This window comes from Manis javanica, chromosome 17 (genome assembly GCF_040802235.1).
Source record: "Manis javanica isolate MJ-LG chromosome 17, MJ_LKY, whole genome shotgun sequence".
Lineage (NCBI taxonomy): Eukaryota > Metazoa > Chordata > Mammalia > Pholidota > Manidae > Manis > Manis javanica.
In genome coordinates, this window is record NC_133172.1 from 10963376 (window position 1) to 10979777 (window position 16402).

Genomic DNA, 16402 nt, shown 5'->3' on the forward strand with positions numbered 1-16402 from the left:
AAAGAAAAATTACACCAAATAAAGTCAGATAGGCACAGGGGACTTTATTCAAGACTATGGCAACAGGGGTGAGAGACGGATCTCAATGTGCTGGATGGACTAGTGGCAGAGCCCTGGAGGATGATGGGACAGGGGTTGATCCGTGGGATGTGTCCACTTATTCCTGAGCTGGCAAGTGTTTTTCTGTGTCATTTGGCCACCTCTGTTTGCTAACTGTCACTTGTTCGCGTTTGGGAGACAGGAGTGCTGTCTTCCTTGATGGTGACACTTCATTATCATGGAGGGATGGCTCCCAGATCCTTGAGAAAGGCATTCCTGGGTTGTAAAGCTGGCACGAGACTGGGAGAAGATTTACCTACATTTCAAAGGGACAGAGAAAGAATTTGCAATGACAAGTTCTAAAGCCAATGCTCTAAGAAAAGTTTGCTCAGGGACCTGTAGTCAGGAAGAAACCCGTGTAAAATTTAGTCAAGATCAGGAGATCATTAAGGCTGTCCTGGTCACTGCCATTATGTTAACTCTATGCCATCCCCTGACTCTAGGTGGCTGCACATGCTTGGTGCCCACCCTGCATGGGACAATGAGTGGGTGTGATTTAGGTAGGTAGCCCCTCCAAGTGCAGAGAAGTGAGGCAGGTCAGGAAGTGCTGACCTGGGGTCTCCACCCCAGTTCCAGCTGCCTGTGGGGGAATCCGTCTGGATGTCCCCTGCTGCCCAGGGTCTCGGTGTCCACCTGGCTCTATGTCCTCGGGGGACAACATGTCCTTCTAATTGTCTGCCTGTGTCTCTGTCTCCTCCAATCTGTTTTAATTCATTCATTTAATAATCTAATAAATATTTATGAAATACCTTCTGAGGGCACATCCCATCATCAGGATGGCCCTCTTCCTGCCTGGGTTTGTCCCCACCAGATGTGTCTGTCTTAGTGCATGCCCCTGTCGGTCTGTCTGTACCTGCCTCTCCAGGAGTCTCTATCTCCCTGCCAGTCTCTCTTTCTGTATCTCTGTTACTCTGCTTCTCTCTTTTCCCCCTTCTCTCCGTCTCTACATTCATTGACTCATTCATTCATGCAACATCAGAAGCATCGCCTAATGCCTCTGAGAAGTTCTCAGGCTGATGGGGGAGACAGCCACGCCAGGGTGACAGTTTCTGGGAGGCAGGGAGGTGCTTGAGGCTGTGGGTGGGTGGATGAGTGGGGGAGGTGGGGGTCAGAGAAGACTTCGGGGAGGACATGATGTTTGTGTCTCTGAGGCTGGAGACAGGGCCCTAGCACTGGTGGCTGTGTGTCTGAGTGGTGTGTGCCTGGGTGGAGAAAAAGAAGGGAAATTAAGAGGCCACATGGGTTATCCTCAGACTAGAAGACAGTGTGGGGAATGGGGTAAAAAGAGAGGCTGCAAAACACAAATCTCCCCCAAATTCAGGGTTTGGGAGCCCCTAGCAACCTCTGCCCTCAAGCCTATGAATCCAACCCTAGGCTTCCCTCTTCCTCAGCAGCCAGGACTTATCATGGCCCCATCATGATTACCTGGGAGGAGACCAGCCCAAGTTAGGGAGGGCGCGGGGGTGGAGGAATCCCTGCCAGACTGGGGTGCCTGGCGCCTGGGGCTCAGCAGGGAGAACCAGCCTGGCGGAATTCAGAGCAGGAGGAGCTGTCCCCGGTGTCTCAGCTCAGCTCCACAGCCTGGCCATGGTTGTTCCCAGAGCCACCCTGCTCCACCTTTTTGGTGCTGTGCTCTGCCTGAAAGGTATCCATACTCCCGAGTCCAATGTTAAAAAGGTTAGGGGCCCTGGGGGCCTGGGTCTGAGGGAGGAGGGGCCGGGGGCCTGGACCCCTGGGTCTGGGGGAGGAGGGGCCGGGGGCCTGGACCCCTGGGTCTGGGGGAGGAGGGGCCGGGGGCCTGGACCCCTGGGTCTGGGGGAGGAGGGGCTGGGGGCCTGGGGGCCTGGGTCTGGGTTGGGGGAGTCCTGGAGACTGTGTCCTTCTCATTTCTCCCCCTTCCTCTGTCCTCCCCATCAGTCATTTTCTCTGGCGTCTCTCCCGGCCACCCCAGCCTTTCTCAGCCTCCTTGCTCATTCAAGGGTACCTCTGGGGAACCAGGGGGCTTCTTTCCAAGCTGGCAGGGAACCTGGGCCTCAACCTCAGGCAACTTGTTCTCCAGTTGGGTAAGGACAGGGACAATCTCCTATCAGGACTGCCCCTGATGAGGCTGCAAAGAGGGGAGTTAAAGGTGTGAGGAGAAGGCTGACTACGCTGCTGACTGTGTGCGTGCCCAGCCATGGAAGAGAGCTGGATGCTGTGTGTGTCCATGTGTCAGCCTGTCCTTGAGTCTCTGAGCTTGTGAGTGTTTCTCTGGATCAGATTTCAATGTCTGGGCATTTGAACAAAGGCTTTATGAGTCTGCTGATCACTGAGCTTCACTGTCTTTGTAAAAGAAACGTGCGTATAACTTTGTATATCTGTGTCTCTGTGTTTGTTCATCTCTGTGCTCCATAGGCCTGTATTTATCTCTGTGTATGTGTGGCAGGTATTGTGTCTGTCTCTCTGTGTATCTGTATTGTGTGTCTCTTTGTGTCTTGCATCTGTGACTTTAAATTGCATGGTTTGTGGGTCTTTGTGTGTATCTCTACTTTGCGTAAATGTGGTCTCTCATTTGTGTGTCTGTGATTCTTGGGTCTGTATTTGTCTCCCTCTGGGCATGACTTGCCTGTTCCTGGGTCTGTCTGCAAGTTGTTTTTGTTTCTGTATCGGCACGGTTTTCTGTCGGTGAGTATGACCTTACATGTGTGCAACATATGCCCTGATTTGGAATGCTCGATTGGAGAGCCTAGGTGGTACTTACATTACGTGTGAAGATGGAAATCCTGCATGGGAGGCATTCAGGATATATATTTGTGAGCTTTGAATGAGCCTGTGTCAGTTTTGTTATTTTGTGAGTCTGTTGATGTTTAAGTGTTTTAAGTGTGTGTGTATCGCTGGGGCCAGCTGTGTGTGTGTGAGCGCTGTGAGACAGCATGTCCCATTGCGCATTCTGAGGTGTTTATTTTCCAGCAGTGGCCTTGTAGTGCTACTGGATATTGTGAGTTTAGTTGGGAGAGGGACGGGCAGAGCAGGAGTGAATCACTTCCTCCTTTATTTAAATCTCAGAGGGCTTCGTGGAAGAGGGTGGAGATGTGGAACAGCCTAGTGGGGGGAAAGAAAACCAGACTGGCAGGTGCGGAGAGGCCATTATTTGGCCAGGACGTAGGCACAGTCAACCCCCAGCTGTAGCAGCAGCCCTGGTTCTCAGGGCAGCAAAGCCTGTCCCCTCAGAGCAGAACAGCAGGGCCAGTGTGGCTGTCATCTGCAGGGCGGAGACTGAGTTCCTGAAACAGGCTCATCCCCGGCCTGCTCTTCCCACCCCACCCTTGCTCCCCTCCGCAGTGTCCCAAGCCCTGCAGTGCTACAGCTTTCAACACATTTACTTCGGGCCCTTTGACCTCAGCGCCATGAAATTCCCCAACATCTCCTGTCTCCACGGATGCTCCGAGGCTGTCTTGTCCGTGGACACTGGTGAGGGGCAGGAGGCACCGGGAAAAGGAGGAAGGAAGTGCAGGAGAGAAAGGGGTGGTGCGGGACCAGGAGGAGAGATCAGGGGGGGAAGGCGGAGAAGGGAGGGGCCGAGAGTTCTGGGGAAACTGGGTAGAAGAGGAGAAGGATAAGGATAGAAATGGGGGGCTGAGGGAAGGAGGAAGCGGCAGGGAAAGAAAGGGATGGAGGGGGGCCAGGAGAGGGGGGGGCAGGAAGAGGAGGTGGGGGAGGGGCTGGGAAGGAAAGAGAAAGGGGAGGGAGCAGAAAAGGGCTGGTGATGAGAGGGCGGCAGGGCGAAGCCAGGTGCGTGGGAGAGAAGCGCGGAGGCGGGGAGGGCAGGGGCGGGCGAGATTTCAGACTAGAGGGGGACCAGGGAGCGGGGGGCCAGGAGGAGCGCAGGGCGTGGGGGCAGCGCACCAGGACCTCCTCCCCGCCCGCCCGCCCGCAGGGTACCGCGCCGCGGTGACCATGGTGCAGAAAGGCTGCTGGACAGGCCCGCCCAGCGGCCAGATGCGATCCAACGCCCGCGCGCTGCCGCCCGACTACACGGTGGTGCGCGGCTGCGCGACCGACTTGTGCAACGCCGACCTGATGAACCACTACACCATCCCCAACCTGAGCCCAGGTGGGCGGGGCTGGTAGCGGCCGGCCCGGGCGTGAGGGGCGTGGCGTCGGCTGGGCACCGCCCCCCGGCCCCCGCGCGGGGCTCTGAGCGCGCGCAGGTGCGGTGCGCACCCCGCATCACGGTACCCGGGAACCATAGCCGGCTGTGCGTATATGTGCTCTTGCCAGCGCCCAACCCGCAGACCCTCAGCGGCGTCGAGTGCTACTCCTGCGTGGGCATCCACCCAAAGGACTGCGCCCCGGAGAAGTCCCGACGGGTTCAGTGCCACCAGGACCAAAGCGTCTGCTTCCAGGGCAATGGCCATATGACCGTCGGTGAGGGGCTGGAAGGGGGGCAGGGGGAGGGGCAGGCCTGAGGGAGGCGGCCTGGTCCCGGCCCGCAGGAGGGCGGCCACGGCCCTGGACTGAGGAGGAGGCGTGGCTCGGAGGGGAGCAGAGGCAGGGCCCTAGTCTGAGGACGGCGACCCGAAGTAAGTCTGGGACCCGCCGTGGGCCTGGCCTGTGAGGCGGGGGCTCAGGCGCAGCTGCCCCCTCAGTTCTGACCGCTCCTCACCGCCCCGGCCCCCAGGCAACTTCTCAGTCCCCGTGTACATCAGAAGCTGCCACCGGCCCTCCTGCACCATCGCGGGCACCACCAGCCCCTGGACAAATATCGACCTCCAGGGCTCCTGCTGTGAGGGGCGCCTCTGCAACGGGGGGGCCGTGGCCCAGCCCTTCACCCCCACCCCGTCCACAGCTCCTCACCTGGCACCCCCCGTCCTGGCCCTGTTCCTCACCGTGCTCCTACTGGTGGGCAGTCCGGGAGGACCCCCTGGGCTCCCCTCATAGACAGCCCCTCCAGTCCTCTCATGAGCCGGATGCCGGGGGCAGGGTGCACGCCCCCCTCTCTCGGCTTCAGCCCCTGTGATGTGGCTCACTGGAAAATATCAAGTAAGAATTGTACTCTTGTCTCTCTTTCTCTCCCTCTCCTGCTTCCCTACTGTCTCCCTTGTCCTTTTCCTGTCAGCAGGCCTGGGAGAAATTGGGGCCCCAGCACCCCCGGGTGTGGAGAAACAGCCACATCCTGCCCCACATGAAGAGCAATCCTGACAATAGCTGTTAGTCACTGGGCACCAGCCCAGCACTGGTACCCCACAGCCCGGCTGCCTGTGCTCCCTCCAGAGCCCAGGACCAGCTCCAGAACGGAGCGCCAGTGCTGTCTGGATCAGTATCATCATGAGAGGCTCCAGAGGCAGTGCGTCCTAGGAGTTAGGAGCCCAGCCTCTCGAGGGAGGCTGTATGGGTTTGAATCCCAGCTGCACCTTGTAGCCTGTGGGTGACCTTGGGCAAGTTATGTAACCTCTCTGTGCCTGCGTTTCTTCACCTGTAAGGCAGAGGTGAAAATAAAACCTGTAGAAATGACAAAACCTACTCCACAGCGGTTGTGGTCAGGACTGAATGAGATGACATGGAGTATCTGGGACGCAACAATCACCCAGCATAAGTGGGCTGTTATCATAATCCCCAGGAGCAAATGGGAGGTGAAGGCACTGGCTTGAGCTCATGTACTCAATGAATGGAGAGCCAGGAATGTGACTCCAGCGCCGTGAATCATCAGGCAACTCTACCTCCCAGACACTTGGGTGTTGGTTACTTTGACAGACAACTGCTTGAGGCAAAGCTGAAACCAGGCAAAATTCTCCAACCCGTGAGGATGGGGGAAGACTTCCTGGAGGAAGTAAATCTGAAGTGAATTCCTAAAGGAGAAAGAGGTGTTAGCAAAGAGAAGTAAGAGGAAGGGAGACATGCTTAGACTAAGATCCGGAGGTAGGAAGGAAAAAAGGGTGTTCTGGACACTTGCATGAGCACCTGAACTCCATATACACGGAATCCTACAACACATCCTCTTGTGCACATGCTTCACAGTGTCCTTTCCCATCCTTTCCTCCACTGGGTCCCCCCCAGTGACCCAGTGAGGCAAGTAAAAGAGGGATGGCATCCTCATTTTGCAGCCAAGTTGCTCAAGGCACAGCAAGAGTGGTGTTTTGAGTAAGTGGCATAGCAAGAACAGCTCCCACATTCAGTTCTCCCTCAGAAGGCAGACGTGGGGAGAGAAAGGCATCTCAGAGGCGCTCTTACACTCCTGTGAGGTCCAGGGGAGAAGGGTTCTAGATGTCTATACATCCTAATGTACAAGGGGAAGCTGGATATCATTCATTGATTCATCACATTTACCGAGCACCTTCTATGTGCCAGGCATTGTTCTAGTTCCTGGGCATATAGCAGTGAACAAAACAAGCAAGTTCTTTTTTGGGTATACCTGGGTAGATCTCCCCTACCTTTAAGAACTGACCTTTCTAGTGAGGAGAGCACGCTTTGGATTGGATTGCAAATGTGGTTTGCAGTGGGGGTAGTCGGTCTGATGTGTCAAATTGACTAGACTACAGGATCAGTTATTCATTCAAACACTAATCTCAGTGTTGCTGGGAAGGTGTTTTGTAGATATGATTAAAGTCCATGATCAGTTGATTTTAAGAAAGGGAAATTATCCAAGATCATCTGTGTGGGCCTGATTCAGTCAGCTGAAAAGACCATAAGATCAGAGCTGAGGCTTTCCAGAGATGTAAATCTACCTGTGGACAGCATCTTCAGCCGGTGACTGAGAGTTCCAGCCTGCCTTTCCTGACCACCTACACTACCAATTTTCAACCTGCCTGCCCAGCCCTCAAGGTCGCATAAGCCAATTCCTTGCCATAAATCTCTTAATAGGTATCTCCTACTAGTTCTGTTTTTCTGGGGAGAGGAAAACTCCCAAACTGATACAGAATACATTGGAGGACTTATAACAGGGGGCTGCCATGATTTCTACATATGTCATTATATAGTGTTATATGTGCAATATGCTATTATGTGTATTATATAGGTATATAATATACATACATGAGTACATATGTGACTTTTTCATCAAGATACAAAGTACATAGAGTAAAACACATAAAGTTTAAATTTTCCATATTTATACATCTGAGTAACCTGCATCAAGATCTAGAACATTTCCAGTCCCCACCCCGAAAGTCTCCCACATAACCTTGCATGGGAACTTTCTCACCCCAGAGGTAACCATTAGTCAGACGTCTACCATAAATAAGTGTTGCCTAATTTTGAACTTCATAGAAATGGAGTCCTGCAGCATGTCATCTTGTGTGCATGCTTCGTCTTTGAAAAGGATCTCTGTGGCAAGTATGGAAGCCGGGATGTAGGGGGTGCCTACTGCCCCAGCGCACATGAGCAGTGATGGGAGTGGTCACAGGTAGGGTGAGGGAGGGGGTAAGGGGTCGATTGTGTTGGCAGAGTTGGCAGGACTTGAAACTATGGTTGAGGGGTAAGTGGGAAAGAAAGACACAAGAACACCCAGAGGTTTTGGGCTGAGGAACAGAGTAAACGGCAATGCCGTTTACCAAAGAGACAGATGGAAGGGAGTGAGAAGCAACAGTTGGATGTTGGACCTGTCAAGCCTGCTTCAGTCTAAACTAAGAGCACTTCAGTTTGCACAGGGCCTTTCATCAGAATGCAGAACATACTGGTATACCTCCCTGGGTTAAGCTCCCCAGCAGAAAGTAGTTTATATGTGTCTCCTGAAAGACATGTCCTAGAATGTTCCTAGAAGGACAGTTCACAATAGCCACAAACTGGAAACAACCCAAATACCTATCAACAGGAGCATGGATAAATAAGTTGTGACCTGTTCACGAACTGGAGTATAGTTCAGCCCGGGGTATGAACAGTGCAGCCGCCCGCAGCAGCCTGACTTAGTCTCAGGACAGTGCTGAGCAAAACGATAAAGACACACAGCAGACCATTCTGTGTGATTCCATTTACAATTCCATTTAGACAAAGTCCAAAAGTAAGCCAAACTAATGCATGTAATCAGAAGTCAGGATAGTGCTTATCCTTGTGGGGTGAGTGACTGGAAGAGATGACAAGCAGATTTGTGGGGTCTGGTCCTTGTGTTTCTTGACCCCAGAATCAATCGCACTATTGCTTATGATTTGTGATATCTATCCATCTATCTATCTACCCATCTATCATTCTCAATAAAAGGTCTTGAAAAAAATTTTTAAAGCTTTCTTGGCACAGAAATGGCAAAGGCGGGGAATCAAGCATACCCCTTTCTTAAAATTGTCCATTTGGTTGCAACCAATGAGCAACGGGATAAAGACTTTGGTTCATCAGCTCATGACATGAACCCCGGTATGTTAGAGAACACATTGAACGAAAAGGACTGACAGATGCGTAGATCCAGAAAATAGGTCTCTAATCTGTTGATTGGATGTGAATTTTCCAAATGATGTTTAATATTTTTATTATCTACATTCTGACTGGATGGACTTAAATTTGCATGCCATTCGTTTTGCCTACCCCTTCACACATGGATCTTGTAATCTTGTTCTGTGGTCATCCATTTGAATTTTTAGCCATTTGTAACTACTCATTCAACAACTAGCTACTGATGGCTCCTAACTGCAGTGCACAAGAAATACCTGGCTTTGAAAATGCAGTGGAGAAGGAAGATGGATGCTACCAACACCATTTTCATTTACAAACATCGGGAGCACCACCGATCCTTACATAAGGTAATAAAGGGAGGGAAGAAGCAAGATGAAAGGAAATCAGTAGATGGACAGAGAAATACAGGCGAAGATAAGAAGGAAGGAAGGAAAAAAACAAGCAAAGAAGAAAATGTGCAGTTATTACAGTTATTATAATTACAGTTCTCACTTGTGAATGGTCATAAGACCATAGCTTATATGTTTAATTTCCCTTTTCCATCATTCATTCCATGTTTCCTTTGCTGTCAGCTGGCTGCTGTTTTTTTAACTAGTGAGATGACCCAAACCGTCATTCCTCAAAGGCCTGGATCATTAGTGGTCCTTTTCTGATTTTCACTTTTTGGTTGTCTTTTCTATTGGACACAGAAGCTTTGAGAAGTGCTCCAGAGAATGCGTCGGGTTGCAGGCCTGGTGTTCCACTGTGTAGCAGTGACTTTATTTCCCTTGGTGACTGAGGCCAGTCAACCCAGAAAATAATCCTCTCCTCCACTGGTTCATTGGTTCCATGGCACAAAGAGCCCAGAATGGCCAGGTGGCAGTCTCACCATCCAATTCAGCAGAACCGCTGCTGTGTCTTCTCGTGGAAGCGTTCTTTCCTTGGGAGCCAAGAGCGCCAAGCCAGTGGAGCTCCTAGTTGTGGGGACAGGAAGCAAACATTCTGCGAGTGCGTAGTAGATGTAAAGGGAAGAGGGGCCGCTGCCGCCCACTGACGCCCAGACACATGTATTCGGGCCACTGAGGGACCGTGTCATATATCAATCATCAGTTCCAATCATAAACTTTATCCTGTACAGCAGAACCCCATCCATCAGGGTGTTAGCTCCCAGCTGGCAACAGTGACTAAATCCTCCCATTGTTTTATCAGGCAAGCTTCGTCTAGGTGATGGGGTGAGAGGTAAGATGAGTGAAATCTCTGGGCATGAGCCCATTGCCACATATCCTTTGCTGCTGATGAGGTCCCCGGTCAGAAGCCTCGCTGTGTGTTCCACACAGTGGAGAAGACATTCTGTAGTCCTGGGAGGGACTTTATGAGAGGTGGGCTCCCTTTCTCCTCTCACACTCCTCCAGATTTCCATTTACACAGAGGACTACTTGGAAATGAGGCTGCAATGTGGTAGGGAAACAATTCAATTTACCCAATTCAGATTTATGCATATTGAAACCCATCATTCAATAAGTTCTTCCTATGTTCCTGGCCTTGCACTGCGCACTCGGGCCACGGAGGTGAGTCCTAGCCCTGGAGGAGATCCTGGTCTGATGGGAGAGGCGGACACACACTCAGCCACAAGCCTCCAGTGGAGTGATGTACGGGTACAAGAGGAGCCAGCGTTGAGGGAAGGATACATCGGGGCTGGTGCCAGAGGAAGAACCTGGCAACAAGTCTTAAATCATGCCATATGGACCGAGAAGGGAACAGCATTCCAGGCAGAGGGGCTGGCTCATGCAAAGACAGAGATACAGAGGCAGAAGTAATCCCAGGAGAGATTCAGTATACATTTGTAATTCATTCTGCTGTGCTTGGTGATCCTGGAAAACCCAGCTCCTCGAGGAGTTCTTGGTGTGACTCGGGGACTCCGACTAGAGTCCAGATGACTGTTGTTCCCAAATAGATCAGGGCAGGAAAGAGGGGAGTGTTTGGGGTGTGAGGACTGACAGGTAGGGAAGGGGCCTCTGATTAGAGTCAGGGCATCAGGGGTGGCTGCATGGAGGGTGGATCCTGTGCTGGGTCCTGAAGGATGGGTAGAGGTCATCAGGTGGACAGGATGAGGAACAGCATTCCATGTAGACGGCCTGGCCCATGCCAAGGCCTAAGGAAACATTTGTTAAATTGCAAGGAGACAGCGAGACAGGAACAAGTAAGAGACAGAGCTGCAGGGAGAAACAGTAAACAAACATTTGTAACCTATTCTTTTGAGCTGGGTAGTGCCATGGAGCCGGCAATGAGTCAGACCCAACCCTGCCCTCCTGGTCTGAAAGGAGACATGGAAAAACTCAGAGGCTCACGAGTAAAGCATGAAGTATAAGTGTCTGAAGGTTAAGACCAGTGAAAGCTTCTGATAGGAATGAATCTCTGAGAAGACACCTAAATGACTAATCAGAATCAGCAAAGAAGCAGGAGGGAGGGCTTCCAGGTAGGAAGGACAGCGTGCTCAAAGGCTTGTTCTGTGCACGAAGTGTGAGGAGGGAGATGAAGATGAAGAGGGTGACAGGACACCTGAAAGGCCTAACATGTTGGGTGAGGATAGTTTCCCAAACTTTCCCCTATAGCCAATGGGAATCCATGGAAAGGCTTAGAGCAGGGGGGAGACATGGTGGGAGCCAGGTGGTGGGAAGCTTTCCCTGTGACCATGCAGGGGACAGAGCAGGGGAGGTAAGAATGGAGGTAGGGAGGCCAGGAAAGAGGCTGGTGAGGGGGTCTCTCATGGTCTCCAGGATCAGGGGCCACATAGTGTCTAAGGGTTGGAGGAAGAAGGAGGGACCGAGAAAATAGTGTGTGAGGACCGTGGGTTAGGACAAGTAGAGTTCCTTATGAGTGAGGGCAGTGGTTTCCCCTCAAGGTCGGGGAAGGGAGTTGGGTCATAAAGGAGCTCACAGAGCGTTTCTGAGGAGTGGCAATATTCTCTCTGCGAGGCCTGCGCATGGGGGATCGCTTTATAATTATCTGTCCAAAACAGACTTCTTTCTTTTGTGCACTTTCTTTATGTATGTCATATTTTATGCAAAATAAGAATAATTCCAACAGCAAAGGCAAGGCTAGAGTCTAAGTCTTTGGACTCCCATATTTTAGCTTTTTAATTTTTGGTGACAGAGGCCAGGATACTGGCTATCTCTGGTGAATCCACTGGGAGAGGGTGCTGTGACGATGGAGATGCTCTATGGATCCGTCAAGGTGGAGGTCACACGCGCCCATACACAGGGAGACTGCATCGATCTGTACACTTAAGGCTTGTGAGTTCACAATGTGTAAGCCATACCTCAACAGAAAGAGACAAACTTTAAAACACCACATATAATTAAATGATATCGTGTCTGGGATTTGCATTAAAATAACAGAGGAAGTGAGGAAGTGGGTGGAGGCATAGATGAAATGCAATTAACTATGAGTTGGTAGTTGTTAAATGGGCACGTGAAGGTTTTTTCTGGTCTTCCGAGCACTTCTGTAGCTTTGAAGTTTTTCATAATAAAAAATATATATATGAATGCATGTATACATGAGTAGATGATAGATAGATAAAACGAATACCTATTGAAGTCCCAGTGACCCAGGTACTCCCTCCCTTGGGAACTCAGATGTCCCCCTTCTGTCAGTGATCCTGATGATCCTGAGCCTGGATCATACACACATCACCCCCTTCCCAAGATCCCTCTGCCTTCCCAGCTCAGTGGAAGTGGGAGCCCTGGTCAGCACCAAGGACAGATCTGCATTAAGTCTCAGAACCACAGACAGCAACTCAACTAATTAAGGGAGATGAAGACCTGGGAAATGCGGAAATGACCTCCTTCCTGCCTCCAGGACGGTGTGCCGCAGGCTAAGAGGGGAGAGCTGAAGGAGATGCCAATCGGTACCACTGAATAAGAGCATTCCTTCAGCAAATGCCCATTGAGCATCTTCTACATGCCAGGCACTGTTCTGGACATTGGGGGTGGCAAGATCCCAGTCCTAAACAATAGTCACATAAGAAAACAGGATTATTTAATGGCCCTAGGTGCCATAATAAAGACAAAGGAATAAAATTGGATACAGTATTATTTCAGGGTGGAAGGGGACCCATAATGACATTGGGATCACTGACCCATTTTCAAAGACATGGTCACAAAGAGACTATATTAGAGCAGAGAACTAGATAAAGTGAGGGATGATCCATGAGGAGTTTGGAGGTAAAGGCTTTTAGGCAGAGGGAAAAGCAAGTGCCAAGACCTTGTGGCAGGAAAGAGCTTGACAGGTTTGAGGATCATCAAGAAAGTCAATGTGGGGGAGCAGAGTAAGTGAAGGGGAAAGTGGCAGGAGGAGTCTTGGCAAGACAGGAGTAGACACACTGAGAGAAGGAAATAGAGACAGGAAACTATGAACGACAAGCAGAGATTGAAAGAGTCAAGAAAGAGACTCAGAGGCCAAAAAAAAGGAAAATGATACCAGCTGCAAGTTACAAAATACAACAAAGTCCATTATCTATTCACATACACATCTATACATATTCATATGTTTGTGTATACACACACACACACACACACTTTTTATTATGGAAAACTTCAAACACAAAAGTGAACAGAAGAGTATATTTATTGTTATTATCATGTAACAAGCCATTCCAAAATTCAGTGTCTTCAAGCAAAAAGTTTATTTTTTCTCATGAGTTTGAGGGTTGACTGGGCACGTCTGCTGGTCTCTGCAAAGGCTGCTCTTGTGACTGCACGCAGTTGGGGCCAGACTGGGCTTTTGGCCAGGGTGCCTTGTTTCTCCTCTGCATAGCTTCTTCACATGACTAGCTTGGGCTTCTTCACAGCATGGTGATCTTAGAGTTCGCAGAGAACAAAAGCTTCTAGTTCTCGTAAGAACTGGACCTGGAGCTGGCCCAGCATCATTTCTGCTACATTCAATTAGTCAAAGCAAGTCCCCAGCCAGCCAGAAGGGGAAGGGACATAGACTCTACCTTTTGGTGGGAGAAGCCACATGTCAGTACAGATGGGGGGAATTATTGGCAGCCAGCTTGAGAGACGATGTACCACGGGTGCTTAACAAGTACCAGGTTCTGTTGGAGGTGGGGTGTGGCTCTGGACATTCCACCTCAGCAAACCCGCAAGCAACCCTGACATAGATATCATCAATTCCCACTTTCCAGGACACACAGCCAACGATAGCAAAGCTAATTGTGACCTGAGGTCTGTCTGTGTATTACAGTCTACACAATAAAGTCAGTGGTTATGTCAAGGCTCATCCCAAGGTCTCTGGACTCCCAGATTGTGAGACATATACATATATAATATACATAATTTAACATAATATGCAGCTGACCCTTGATGACATGGGTTTGAACTGCATACACCCACTTACACATGGATTTTTTTTCAATAAATAGACTGGAACAATTTTTTGGATATTTGTGCCAATTTGAAAAAACACTTTCTCTAGCTTACCTTATTCTAAGACTACAGCATATAATATTTATAACACACAAAATATGGGTTAATTGTTTACATTACCAGTAAGGCTTCTGATCAACAGTAGGCTGTTTGTAGTTAGGTTTTAGGTAGTCAAAAGTTATACACGGATTTTTGACTGCATGGAGGATCCCCATGTTGTTCAAGGGTCAACTATACATAATTTTTCATTGGGGAACACGGACATACAAATGAGAAAATAAACAAAAAGAGAGAGAAGGAAAAAAGAGAAAAGAAAACAGCGTGCATTTGAAGACAAGACGAGGAGGCAGAAACACTAAGATACAAAGCCAGTGAGATTCAGAGAGAGCAGCGGATACACAGAGAGAGAAAGCACAAGAGAGATTGATAAACCAGGAGACTTCTTTTAGCCCTCAAGCTCCCTGAGGCCATAATACAGGACGGGATCTAGAGAACAGAGTGCCTGCAGTTCCCAAGGCCGCCACAAGGTGACAGCAGCCCAACGCCCTGAAGCCCCAGGGCCCACTTCATAAGGAGCAGCAGAGGAATTGCCGCCACTTGGCTTCAGACTTCCAGGATGTCTTTCCCCGGGGCTCAGCCCCGCCCTCCCCTGCGCAGGCCCCAGGCGACGAGTGACCTTTCCGCCTGAGACACCCTCTTCACTCCCCTCTGCCACCCTTCCCTGTTAAAATAACCCTTTGTCCTTGGCCTCTTCCTGCTGGGCCCCAAGGCCCCTGGGTCCTTTCCAGGCCCGGAGATGGGGCTGGGATGAAGGTGTGGCAGCTGGGACCAGGCCAATGAAAAGTCTTAGGGACTTTGGAAGCAGTTCCTCCAGCCTTCCTAGACCAGGAGTGTGTTCCAGTTCCACCCGCCGCCTCAGACCCAGGAGTCCAGGCCCCCGGCCCCTCATCCCCCAGACCCAGGGGTCCAGGCCCCCAGCCCCTCCCTGCTCAGACCCAGGAGCTCCCACCCAAGGGCCCTCCTCCCCTCAAAGCCCCGTGCAGCAGCCTAAGGCCAACCTAGGCATATAGAGGTTCTCCAGGGTTTTACAGAAACCCCTCTCCCCTCCGCCCCAACTCCCTGCTCCAGGGTTTGGACTAAGGCTGAGTCACAGGAAGCTCTGCGGCCCTGAGTCACCCCCTACCCCCGCCCCCCCCCCCCCCCCCCCCCCCGGGACAGGAGGGAGCTGGCTCTGCGGCAGTGTGTCCTACCAGATGACCACCACTCCCCCAGCCCAGAACCTACACGTGGAGGCAGCAGCCCTGCCCGCTGTGACCGCATTGCCGCCCACCCCGGCATCTCCCATGCCCAGCCTTCACCGAGTTTTTCTCTCCTACTTGTCTCTTTAGAGAAAAAAATCCCTCTCTGCTCTAACTTCCATGTCTTGATTCTGTCTTCTGCTTTCTCTTCACCCCTGCGTCTCTTCTCTCTCCATCTCTTTCATTTTTTAAAATCCTCTCTCCTTCTCTCTCCCCCCACTGCACCCCTCAAGATCTCTCCATCTGTCTCCGGCTGGAGGGGCCAGGCCAGAGGTCTCTGTTCCATGGCCTCTGACTCTCTCAGTGGCCGCAGTTTCTGTGTCTTCGGCCCTTGGCCCCTGAGTGGGGCTGGGGAGGAACTAGAAGGGGCAAGGCTGAACAGGGGAGCGAAACTGAGGCAGAGACAGGCACAGAGAGGCTCAGAGAGAGAGGCAGAGACAGAGAGAGGGAGGTCCGAAGGTAGAGAGTGAGAGAAACCAAGTCATGAGACAGAGACTGAGAGGCAGCAAGAGACAATGAGAGGGGACAGAGAGCACAGGGACGGAGACAGAGTCAGAGAGCAAGAGACACAGAGAAAGGAAACAGACACATTCACCAGTGGACACAGAGACACACACATGGAAGCAGAGAGACGGTGACAGAGAGAATGATACAAAGACGGAGACTGAGACGGAGATGCCAAGAGAGGCAGAGACAGCGAGAAAGAGGGCCAGAGAGAGAAATGGAACCAGACAAATGGACTGTCAGAGATACTCAGAGAGACAGACGGCCAGAAGAGACAGAAAGATACAAAGGCATAAAGGAGAGAAAAACAGAGATTAAGACAAACCCAGGGGCTTCCAGAGTCGGGGAGACTGAGGAAGGCACCTTAGGTGAGGAGAGGGAGGAGAGGGGGCAGACCTGTGCCCCAGGGTGGCAGGTGGCAGGGGTGGCCCGGCTGCAGCCCCGAGAGCACCCAGAGGCAGCGTTTTCTCCAAGGGGACACACGCGTGGTATCTGGGTGCACCCGGGTGTGTCCCTATCACTCTCCTGCCATGTCTCGCGCCACGTGGGAACCATGTGTGTTCCACGGGGTGGGGCACCAGCACAGGCTCGGTGTTTGTCACTGGGCGTGTCTGCGTGTGTGGTTTGCTGTCTCTGGGTGTGTCCCTGTGGGTTGTGTTGGTGTGTAGCCAGACGTGTGTGTGTGTGTGTGAGAGTCTCATTTTGCTGTGGCTGGTGGGTCCGTGTTACTGCAACGAC

General features: G+C 51.3%; 1 protein-coding gene across 3 annotated transcripts; it reads left to right on the forward strand.

Annotated features, from left to right (window-relative positions):
- The first annotated feature begins 1586 nt into the window (after window positions 1-1586).
- LYPD5 (LY6/PLAUR domain containing 5) lies at window positions 1587-5608 on the forward strand. 3 transcript variants are annotated; one of them, XM_073225746.1, is made up of 7 exons: window positions 1628-1744; window positions 2017-2162; window positions 3421-3549; window positions 4016-4192; window positions 4360-4506; window positions 4760-4980; window positions 5201-5608. In XM_073225746.1, the coding sequence occupies exons 3-7, from the start codon at window positions 3486-3488 to the stop codon at window positions 5291-5293; spliced, it is 702 nt and encodes a 233-aa protein (XP_073081847.1). In that variant the 5' UTR covers window positions 1628-1744; window positions 2017-2162; window positions 3421-3485; the 3' UTR covers window positions 5294-5608. The 3 variants fall into 3 exon arrangements, with proteins under 3 accessions (XP_073081845.1, XP_073081846.1, XP_073081847.1); XM_073225744.1 differs by lacking the exon at window positions 2017-2162 and having other exon boundaries at window positions 1587-1744; XM_073225745.1 differs by lacking the exon at window positions 2017-2162 and having other exon boundaries at window positions 1619-1776.
- The last annotated feature ends 10794 nt before the right edge of the window (window positions 5609-16402 follow it).